This window comes from Equus caballus, chromosome 9, assembly GCF_041296265.1.
Source record: "Equus caballus isolate H_3958 breed thoroughbred chromosome 9, TB-T2T, whole genome shotgun sequence".
Lineage (NCBI taxonomy): Eukaryota > Metazoa > Chordata > Mammalia > Perissodactyla > Equidae > Equus > Equus caballus.
The window spans coordinates 88,778,367-88,790,542 of record NC_091692.1 but is presented as its reverse complement, the minus strand read 5'-3'; the positions used below and the strand labels follow the sequence as shown (position 1 = coordinate 88,790,542).

The 12,176-nt window shown below is 40.5% G+C and overlaps 1 protein-coding gene across 40 annotated transcripts in view; it reads right to left on the bottom strand.

The window, feature by feature from the left end:
- PHF20L1 (PHD finger protein 20 like 1) overlaps nt 1-9,570 on the bottom strand; it is a 70,649-nt gene extending 61,079 nt beyond the window's left edge. For 8 of the 40 annotated variants that reach the window (XM_070221290.1, XM_070221293.1, XM_070221296.1 and 5 more), the window contains exons 1-2: nt 9,257-9,570; nt 7,026-7,145 (exon numbers count right to left, since the gene is read on the bottom strand). In XM_070221290.1, the coding sequence (XP_070077391.1) occupies nt 7,026-7,108 (83 nt within the window). In that variant the 5' untranslated portion in view covers nt 7,109-7,145; nt 9,257-9,570. 40 annotated transcript variants of the gene reach the window in all.
- Nucleotides 9,571-12,176: the final 2,606 nt, after the last annotated feature.

The window sequence follows — 12,176 nt, the reverse complement described above, 5'->3', positions numbered from 1 at the left end:
GCTTTAATCAACTTCTCACCACAAAATAGAGCACTATCTAAGTGATGTGACAAGTGTAAAACCTCACAATGCATAATAATATTCAGCAGGAATGATGTAACGAATAGGGAGTGGGATGTGTCTGATATGTGGTGGTTGAGCTTCAACCAAATGCCAGATGAGCACAAAAACTGTCTTCTTTCTTGGTCCAACCCTTGCCGTTACACGAACACACACAAAGCACAACACAATAAGCCTGAGGTTCTTATGAAGGAGGTTGGAAAATCAATAGCTTGAAGGTTTGATTCTAAAGTAAGCTTGGGAGGAAGACACTAGGACGAGAGGCCTGAAGCTAACTTGCCTCACAGAAGCTCTCTCATTCCACAGAACAAGAGTGGCAGGCATGCTGGACTCTGAGGGCCCGTCTACCCACCAGACATGTGCACATCACTAGAGCCACTCAGGAATGCAGATGGCCTAGGAACACTGAGCCCATTTACTCCCTGAAGCTGAGGCTCAAAGCTTCAGGGTGTCGATTAATAAGGCAATGGGTTGCAGTAAAGGGATCACTAGACTTGGAGCCAAAAGAACCTGGCTATGAGATGACGCTTGGCTAGATGAACAGGAATGAACAGTCTGAACATCTCCGTTCCTCAGATCTGTCACTTCTACACTGGTAGAGATCATCCCTGTCAACCCTGACAGGGTTCTTGTAAAAGTCAAGTGACATAATGAATATTTTCTATAAATCCTAAATCACTACAGAAATCATATCTCATAAAAGCCAATCCATGATCAACTATAACCACAGATAGTGTTGTTTGATTTAGCAACAAGAGCCTAAACCTCAACGACCACACAGCCAGGTGGGGCTGGAGACGACAGCAAGAGGAGGAGCAAGAAAACTAGAGCACGTCAAAGTACATGCAGGTCAACAGGTTCTATTCTATTCTACTGAAAAAGAGCAAAAAAGATTTTTGGATCATGTATCACTTTGCAATGTACTAATGTTTTATTTATTTTATTTCCTCCAACTAACATAAACAATTAAAACAGACTACAAATTCAAAAAATAATCCTGGATATTTCCACTGCCATCCACCTCAAAAACGTTATCTTCGGGTTAATAATTCTGTACAGTCTAGACCAGCGGTTCTCATGTGGTCCCCAGACCAGCAAGACCAGCAGCATCAACAAACAGCAAAACGCAAATTATTGGGCCCCACCTCACACCTGCTGAATCTGAAGCTGTGAGCGTTGGGCTCAGCAAACAGACCCTTCAGGCGAAGGGAATCAATGAACTTTGTAAAAGAATCACTTTGTTAGTGAATTGTTACCACATGGAAAGTCAGTGAGTTAAAGCATCCTACTGGACAAATATACTCTTTTAAGCCAACAGCTATGATTCTAAGTAATTTCAAAATTAAACAGTTAATTAAAAAGCATTTAAATGAGTGGGAGAGCAGACTGGAGAAAAGATGATAAGCTGCCCAATACTAGTAAACTCCAAATACTTCAAACCTCTATATTTTTGCTCCAAATTCTATATAATTTTTCACTTTTTTCAACTCATTTTCTCTTCTTCTGGTGACCAGAAGTTTTTAGCAAGCTGCATATGACTTCTACGCCTTGTCTATCTTACTCCTGCCTGAAGTGCATATTATTTACCTATCTAAAAATGATATTAAAAAAATCTGTCTTCACTGAATAGGTGAAAAATAGATAAAAGAGTTTGAGTTTCTAATTCAAGGAACCTGAAAGACCATCCAGTATGCCACACCCTCACTTTCAGGACATTAAAGCAGAGAAGTAACCCTCCGAAATCACACAGATCACAGCAAACAGCACCTAGAACCCACATTTTCTGACTTTCAGTTAAATTTAGTTTTTCCAATACTCCTTTTCTCTTGCCTTGCAAGAAAACAAAGATAAGCAAAAAATGTAAGCATATAAGACAAAGCTCTATAAAAAATAAATCAACAAACGGAAAGAACATTAGGGCAAGAACAAGAACAAAGCAGGTATGCTTTCAAGTCAATGCCTCTACTCCGCCCTACTTCTAATCTGCTTTCAGCACCTATGGTGGGGGAGGGAGGGAGGGAAGAACTTTCTCTCCGCAAGTTTATGGGGCTTTCTTCCGTGAAAATTTTAAAAACTAAACAACTAAAACGTTTGTGCACTGGTGCAGACTTGCTGGAGGATTAAAGTGAGGGTTCACTTAAATCTTAAGATTCAAAATATGTGACTTTCTGAATGTAAACAATCTCAGAATTTTTAAAAAAATCTTAAGAGATTTCAATTTAGAGTTCTTGGCAGGAAGAATCCTTAATCTTAGATTTTCAAAGGTAGTTAGCAACTCAAAATAAGAAATCAATATTTTTCAAGTACATACAGATTTAGGAAAACACAATATACAAAAGACAAAATTGTATTCCTACTAGCATAAGAAACTGTATATTAAAAGAATTCACCTAATGTTTCTACAAATTTCAAACTCACCTAATATAATTTAAATACGATTTCAGTTTTAAAATTTGCTCTCCATACTACTTTTCAGGAGTACTCGTCTATTCCAAATACGGATCACACAACGTATCTCTACACAATGTTTTCCTTTAATTAGCTAAATCCTATTAGAAAAAAGCAACCCTTTTTATTCAGAAAATATGTACTTTTATTTAAATTGTACTTGCTACAATCTAAATTTCCTCAATTTTCCCACTCTATGAAAATTCTGTTCAAGAACATTTTAAAAACTCACATTTGCAAATGTTCCATACAGTTCAAAAACTCCAAATGTGTGGAAACGGCCTTTTGCCAATTCAAATTTACACTGTTCTATCAAACTCTGATACTTGGAGGCATCTCCACATTTTTTTATCTTTCATTTTCCTTTCCTTTAGATCTAGAAGAGATTAAATAGAAATATTCTCAAAAAGGTCAGAAGAGCATAACTCATCTGAATGTTTTACATTGACACTATAATTTCAAATTTATTTTAAGAATAACACCAGAGCATATCACTTGATTTGTTTTGTTTTCATAACTAAGTCACTTGCTGTAGAGTAACTATTTCAATCAAAAGAAGTTAAATCAGTAGTCAAAACTAGTTTGATTTCATCACTTCTTACTGAACAATATTCAGAATGACCAGATACTTTAATATTTGCAAAGGTGCTTTGTAAACTATAAAACTCTGCAGAAACATAAAGATTTTATTACCACCTCAAAAAAATGGTTTATAGCTTATTGCAATTACAGGATTTCCTTTTACATTCCAGGCCATTCTCACGTCAAAACTAAAGCTACATTTAAAAACTTATATACTTAAGTTTTCCGATCCCCAAAGATTTTTTTTTCAGTTTTCTCTTCCCTTGCATTTACCTCAGTGGTTTATAATCATGTATTATTTTGTAGAATTTGAAGCAAGTTTAAATACATTATTTTATTGAATCCTTAAAGTAATCCTGTGAGTAAAATCCAGTAACACTGCTTCCATTTTAGCGATAAGCCAACCAAGTTCAAGGACTTACTCATATTTGCAGAATCAGAAAATGACAGTCTGAATTTGAACCTGCCTCTTTTGTCTTCAGAATCCACTTACAGTGTCTCCAATATAACTTCAACTCTGAACTTTCTCTCTCCCCAAATACATTCCTGTATCCCGTTTTCATTCTCATGATGTTACTGCATTCAAGAGATTATAAAACTGGTATGTCAAGGTTTGGATGTACAGAGGATGCAATGGAAAATATGGAGATGATATAGAAAATGATTGTGTGAGCTATGAACACTGGCATACTAAAAGTCTTTGAACAATTTTTAAATTAACAGATCATTGAGAAAGAAACTAAACAAAACGTGTTAAGTAAAACTACAAAATTTTTAAAAATTAAAGCAATACACACTACTAAGAGTTCGGTTTATAAGTCTAGAAGAGAGCCAAAGATCAAAAACGACACAGCTGAACTGAAGACAGCTGGCCTCTCCACAGCTTCTCGGGCCTGCATCCACCAGCATCAGTAAAGAGTTAAACCGACAATGAGTTTTCCGATGTAGATGGAAAGCTACTTGGAAAACAAAAAGTAATAAATCACTACTTAAAAATGCAGAGTGTATTCTATTTTTAAGGATGAAATATCTTCCTGAACTTTAAAGAATACGTGGTATGGTTTGCTCAAGCAGTAATAATGTAGTTTTCCTAAGAAAAACAGATTGAGTCTTCCTATAAAATCAAATCTACCCAAACCTAAAAGTGGGAGCTTAGCTTCAGTTTATTTCTGCCCTCTAAATTCAGAACTTATCCTTCTATTTCCACACTTGATCTTAACCAAAGGGTCAAGAAGCAATATCCTTTTATTTCTGGGGCATATACTAAAAATTATTTTCCTTTTTTATATAGGAAAATCCTTTTACATACAGGATAAATTGCCAACTGGGGTGTTCCACTATCACAAATTTCCCTTTGCACTTCTCTTTAAAAAGTAATGTATCAACCTGTGGCAAGTTATTTCCTTTGTAATAGGTATACTGCCTATTGTAAATGTTCTGAGTGCAGAGACAGCAAGCAGTATTTGCATTCCTGCTCGTCCCTCCCTATCCAATGCCTGTAACAGTTAAAAAGACATTTCTATCCAACAGGGACTCAATACTTTCCCAAATGAATGGAATAAATGTGGCAGACTAAGCATTCAGTATGCATGCAACAGAAGAAAATAAGCAAGCAAGCAGGGAGCTCACTAGTATTAAATCTAGACTTCCTCAGTGAGCACACAGCACATCATCGCCCTACCTAAGCACAAGCACTTAGGAGTTTCTTGCTAAGAAGCATCAGACAATGAAAAAATTTAAGCTACAACTTTCATTTGTTCTCTGAAACTCCAAATACTCTAAAAGCACACTCAGGCTTGATTTTGAAAGTAGTTCTTTTTTTTACCATCTTTTTAACTACTGAATCATCAATTTAACAGCTGTTGAATCAGGAAACATTTCACCACTAAAAGTGAATCTCCTACTGACACCAAAGCTGATTATGTTAATATCCCTAAAAACCACTGAGAGAACTAATAAACCATGTGCTTCTCCAAACTGGAAGCTAGTTCAATTGCAATTTTGTCAGTTTAGAAGCCTACGCAAATACAATAATATGAATTAACTAGTGATTCAAAAAGCCAGTAACTTTTAAAAAACGAAAAAAAATAAGATTAATATTAACATCAAAGAAGAAGTACCATTTCTCGTATTCTTCAATTACAAAGAGATTCAATAGTGTGCCTTCAGAGTGAAAAGCTTCTTTTGGTCAAATCAGAACTAAAGATAGCAATTCCTGACCAAAGCGGCATCTTTTGTAGTACAGTCTAATGCAATGACCCTCAGCCAGGAGCATGTGTGCTTCCCCATGAACATCCGGCAACATCTGGAGATAATTTTTAGCTTCATGACTATGAGAGATGCTACTACTCGGCCCCAGGTGCTCCCAAGCCCCTCCTGAGAACTACTGTTACACTCTCCACCTGATGAGAGTAACAATTAAATCCCCTAAAAACAACTACCCACTGAAATGCAGCTTGAAGCCATGAGAGGAAATAACTGTGCCTTCCTGCTTTACACTGTAGTTTCAAACTGTCTCAAGCAGAGCCCAAGACAGAGCCCATTAAGCTGGAGGTGAGGGACATACACAGAGTTCTAATGCCAGACACTAAGAGACAAAAACCCCAGCCTGATCTGAAGTCAAATATCATGACTAGACAAGATTTCTCTGCCTGCCATTGCCAACTCAGGAAGCTGACTTAAAGCAAATCAACCAAAAGCAAATCTACAAAATGTCCACTATGTTTCTAAGGGAGCTGTAATGAGAAAAAATGTCAAAAGGTCTGGAGTTGCCGAACCCCTAGACCCTGTATCAAAATGAAAAGGCCTCAAGAGGAGCTGAGGCAGCCCCAGCCCCAGGAGAGGAACCGCTCAAATGCCCCTCTCAGGGTAGGGGCTGAGAATGGCAACAAGAGACACCATCCCAGAGAGCAGAACTAGAGGCCAGCTAATAGGAAAAGGAATGCGTTCCCTGGGAGAAAGAGGGAATCCTCATTATTCCTACGTGGTCCCGTGTCCCTTGTGTGCCGCTTTCCCCTCTCTCCTTTCCAGGTGGTTTTACCCCTTTATGTAAGGGGTATGTTGGGGTGTCTAAATTCACCACCTATCACAGACGGCCAGAATGGGAGAAGAAATAAGAGAAGGTCTGGAATGACTGCCCATTTAGTACGGGAGACAGTAATAACCTATCTTTAGGCCACGGCCCTCTAGGGAAGGAGGAGGTAAACTTGGTTTTTGGTTTTAGGTAGGCTAGTGAATAATGACTACTAACCATCAACATATTCTGTAGTTTGAAAGCCAAGAAAATAGACTTATATCAAGTTTTATCCAAAACTTGCGAAGCTGGTTGTTTGGATTAATCCCCTCCCTCCCACCACCAGTCAAGCTCCTGTTAAGTACACACAGGTACTGATACTCTCTCTGTATCTTATTTTCAGTTCTCGAACACCTAAAATGAAAATGAAAATATTTAGGTGTTTAAGAACTGAAAATAATTATATAAAATATGAGATATAGAGACAAAAATGCTAAACTTACACAGGGCAAGCCTGGTGGCGTAGTGGTTAACTTCGCACACTCTGCTTCAGCGGCTGGCATGTCACGGGTTCGGATTCCAGGCACAGACCTACACAGTGCTCTCAAGCCATGTTGTGGTGGTGTCCCACATACAAAACAGAGGAAGACTGGCACAGATGTTAGGCCAGTAACAATCTTCCTCAAGCAAAAAGAGGAAGACTGGCAACAGATGTTAGCTAAGGGCCAATCTTCCTCGATTAAAAAAAAAAACTGCTAAACCTGCAAAGTCTATTGAACAGCAGGAAACCTAAAAACAATGTATACATGTATTCAAAATGCGACTACATTAATGTTTCTGCCATTGTCAGGAGAACAGCAACTAACCATCATAGGTAAGGCTACAGATGTGCTTTAAGTTAAGAGTTCCATATTTTCCATACCATTTTTGTAAATAGTCCAGTGCCTCCAAACGAGCACCAATCTCAAAAGTGATTCCAGGACGATTTGGGGGCTTTTTGCTCATCTTGAGATCCTATTCTTCAATATTTTCTTTTCACTACCTCAAGAGAAAAAAAAAAAGTTAGATTCCGATGCATAAAATGCACAGGGAATTAAACAGAATTTTAAAAACATTACATGAGAAGTTAAAATAACTGCCAAATTTTAAAGAAATTTGAATGATTATTACGAGTATCTCTAGGTAAAGTACTGCGCAACTTGCAGGCAATCTTGAAAATGAATTAAGAAAAAGGACATAGAAAAGATAACTACTTAAAAAGAATGAATAGATGGGCATTAAAACTTGCTAATGGCTAAAATGCTTTAAATCTTAATTTGAAAATACCCAAGAAAATTCTCCATAACGGCTGAAAATATTTCTCAGTCTTTGAAAAATCAAGACAGTTGAGTGTTCGGGAATATGATTATTGAAATTCTTAAGAGAACAAATTAATGACATTTTTCAACAAATATTTACTGAGTGCCTCTAATACAAAACACTAGATAAGACACTAAAGAAACACACAAAGATGGAAGATGAAGTAGACACACTCCTCTGCCAGGGAAGATTTTAAGAATTCCTCTTGTGATTAGGATTTTCATTACCTATGATCTCACACCCTGCTGGCAAATGAGTCAGTAATTTTAACATACAAAGTTGCAGAGGAAATTTCTTTCTTACACTTCACATTCAATAAGCAATAACAATATGGATATATTTAACTCTGAGAATTTATTTCTACTATATTTCAACATAAGACAGTGCCCACATTGACAATAAAAGTGGTTGTAACATTCAAACAAAAAACTACAAAGGAGTATCTATTCCTCTCTAGATCACTGACAGGTGGACTATTCACTATCCTTGTGGCCTCACTGGACACCCAGCACACCTGACGCAGCCTCTTTGCACTAACTAGTACTTGAGAATCTGAATGCATTCTGAAATAGCATAATCAAAATATAACAGGTAATCAGGAGTGCAAACCTGCTGTTACTGGAAGAGAGGTGGGATCCTGAAAACCTTTTTGTTATTTAGAATTACTAATAGGACTATACTTCCTCCCAGTTTAAAAAAGAAAACACACAACTGTGTCATTTTTTTTTAATGGCTTGGTCACAGTTCAAAAAGGACAAAATGTAACAGCAAACAGAAAAGCCAGCTGTCCTTTCCTCTTTGAAAGAATCCGATAGGTGAGGGGAAAAAAGTAACACCAATACCAATACCGGCCAGGAAAATATGTAAAATCAAACTCAAATATCCATGGTTGGGGGCGAATATCCTCCAGCCACGGCAACAGCAAGGATTAGTGCATTAAAAACTTAACAGGAAGCTTGGCCAGAGGGTATTCAGTGTAAAAAGAGCAAACCTATGAATATTTTTAACAGAGGTGTGCAACATACACGGCAGTTACTTAAACGTTTGTGTAGAAATCGAATCAACCTTTTCTTTTGTTCTTCACAGCAAGAAGAACTTCGTAAGGGGGCAGTTCACTAACATTTCCTAGGATCAAACTTAGAACCCATAAGAAGTAACAGTAAAGATCTATAATCCCCCAGTGACACTTCGAGAAGAGTAACCACAAAAAGCTAGATTCCCTTTTTCTTGGGTGGAGAGGGGAGGATGACGAGGGATTCGAATTAATGAAAAAAAGTAAGACAAAATAAGACAGTCAACTGGGGAGGGGAAAACTTGGAGCAAAAAGAGAAAGGGGGGCAGAGAGAACGGAGAGGAGTAAAAACAGGAAAGAAAGCGAAAAAGAATGGCAAATATATATATAAGGATGGTGAAAGGTGTGGGAGATGAAAGCCGGGACGGAAGAGAAAATTAGCCAAGGAGACACACCACCGGGAAAGTGAAGCAACGGGCAGGGAATGGCCACGGGGCGACGCGGGGCTGGCGGGGGATGGCAAGAGACAGACAGGAAAGGCTCAGACAGGGCTGGCAGGGAGCCGGAGAAGCCTCCAGGTTTGACAGGCGTCCGGCCCTCGGCAGGGGGGAAGGAAGGGAGGAAGACAGGGAGCGGCGGCGCCCAGACAATAGGGGCGGCGAGTTGTGGGGAGGGACGCGGGAGGGGAGCGGGCCGGAGAGAGACATCAGCGCGGGGGCGTCCCGGGCGGCCAGGCGGGGGCCAGGCGGCCTCCAGGCCCTGCCGCCGCCGCCGCCTCTTACCGACTCGGCCTCCTCTCCGCACAGCAGCCGGGCCGTCCGGGGCCGAGCCGGGGCACGAGCAGGGCGGCCAGCCCGGGCCTCCGCCTCCGCCCAGGCAGCGGCCGGGGAGGGAGCAGGAGCGGAGCGAGCTCGGGCCGCAGCTCCGCGTCGGGCCCGAGGTCGCGCGGGAGGGAGCAAGTCTGAGCTCTCAAGCCCGCTCGGTGTCCGCTGCCATCGCCTCCTCCGCTGCCGCCGCCACCGCCGCCACCGGCCAGCCCTGACGCGACGCCGGGCCCCGGTGACGTCAGCAGCCCGCGACGCGCCGGAAGCGGGCCTGGGCGCGTCACGTGACTCGCGAGGGTTGGGCCCGGAGCGCGCAGCCGATTGGAGGGCCGCCCTGGGAGGCGGGGCTTTGCGGCAGTTGGCAGGCGCCTAGAGGGCGCGGCCGTGGTTAGCGAAGGAAGGAACGCGAGCTCTGGGAGCCCATTGGCGGTTGGGAGGTGTTTGACCTTTTAGAGATGAGGACCAAGCCGGTTGAATGTTATTGCTGATTTTATGGGAACCAAGTTCCCAAAACTCCTCAACCCCAGCACACTGGGCAAACTTTTGTAAATGCATTTCGCGCTTTCTTAGGTATCCGCCCCATTCCGTATTAAGAATAGAGCAAAGGGTTACTGTCGTAAAGTCAATAAACCTCTATTGAGTGAATACTCTGTGGCAGGCACTGTGCAGTAAGTACATCACATGACCACCCCAATCGCACAGTTGTACAGCTCTCCATAGACTAGGAGAGGCATACAATACAAAAGGCGGATATTACTAAGACATTGTGTCTGTGTGACTGAGGAACCTATGGCTAAATTGATGTGACTTCCCCAAGACTACACAGCTAATGATAGCAGAACTACTTTTATTCTATACCTACCATGTCCCCAAATCTGTTCTAGGCACAGGAGAAAATGTCTCCACCATAGGGGGAAAACCAACAGGAGAACACAGCAATATTGAGATGAAACATCTTTTTTGTCTCTCTTTGCAGTAAACCACTCTGGCTCTCAAGCTTTCTAAATGCAACATTGCATACAAATAACACTTATATTTATCGTGCTTTACATGGAGTTAAAATAGCAAAGTATCTCTCTTTAAGCTTCAATTATAGTGAGATTCAGTAATTTAAAAAACCATATTCAGATCCTTTTTTTCAGCGGACATTCATTTAGCACTTACTATGTTACTAATAGCAAGTTAGACTGAGCATGGCAATATATAGAAAAGATGTAAATAAGACAATCTCTAGTGGACATTTTTTCTTTTTTAAAGATTGGCACCTGAACTAACAACTGTTGCCAATCTTCCTTTTATTTTTTCTGCTTTTTCTCCCCAAATCCTCCTAGTACATAGTTGTATGTTTTAGTTGTAGGTCCTTCTCGTTGTGGCATGTGGGACGCCACCTCAACGTGGCCTGACAAGCAGTGCCATGTCTGCACCCAGGATCGGAACAAGCGAAATCCTGGGCGCCAAAGGGAAGCACGGAAACTTAACCACTCGGCCATGGGGCCAGCCCCTCCAATGGACATTTTTCTTCTTGTTTTTTGGTTGCCCAGCATCTGAACTCCCTTTTGACGTTTGGGAAATTTCCCATCATGGCTGTCATTAGTGCACTATACCACGTATTTTCAGAATTGTCTGGACACGTGGCAGGATTATACTTTTGACCTTCCTTAGAATTATGTGTGGCCATTTGATTCACTTTGGCTGATAAAATGAAATTGGACCTGAGCTTTATTATTGTCAGCTGGTGATTTAAAAAGCCAGTTGACCAAGCTTTCTGTCTCTGGAACAGTGAACAGCAATTTTTGAGATGGTGGCTACTCTAGCAACCCAGGTTCTAGACAGATTATGATAAACCCAGAACCCACTGCTAATCTACAACAGATAAGTAGTACAAAAAAAAAATTTATATTTGTTGTTTTAAGCTATTGAGATGGGGGAGTTGTTTGTTACACAGCATAACCTAATGCAAACTGACAGATACACCCATTATATGAGTCTTGGAGGCAGAGTCAACTTTGCACAAATAAGATGAAAATATCAGAAACTCATGTTCTCAGTCTCCCTTTCAGCTAAAGTGCTGTTCTCAGCTTTGCTAATTAGACTCTTTCCCTGAGGACTGTGTATCAGAAGCTGCTAGTAATGCTCAAAATAAGAAAAATTTTCTCTGGCAGCAGTGGCAGAACCAGAGATCAAATTTCTGACTTTCAGCCTAGAGCTAACTAACCAAACCCTGGCAGAACCCCTGCCGACCCACAAGCCGGTAAGCAAGAAAAAAATAAATATTTATTGTCATACATCACTGAAATTTTGAGATTGTAATTTAAATAAAGTATATGCATAAAGAATAACACAGGTTCTATCCACTCTCCACTGTTTTTTGAGAATTCACCAATCTACCCTGGAAAGATGATTCATTCATTTTGATTGGGACTTAACGAGGGACCCCTCCAATAATGCCATGTGAAAGAAAAACAATGGAAATAAGGTCTTATGTCAATTATTCCTGGCTTGAGTGGATTGTATAGGTGAGCATTCTCGATAAAGTTAATACCGTCCCCCAGAGGACGCTTTGGGAATAGGGGTGTCTGTGTATTTTTAGTTGTCACGTGACTGGGGCAGGGCACTGGTGCAATTTAGTAGGGAGGGACAAGGACTGCTAGACATCCTGAAATCACAGTGCAGTCCCATACCTTTGAGAATTGCCCTAGGTCATGCATGACTTTTGAATGTTCCTCCAGACATTTATGCAGGTGAAAAACTTGTTTATAATTATCTGAGCCTAGAACTCAGTTTTACACATAAGCACAAAGTATTTGGGGAAGGTTGTAATATACATTCAGTTTTCCAGGAATGAAGCCACTATGCAATATGAGGGAAGACTCTCCTT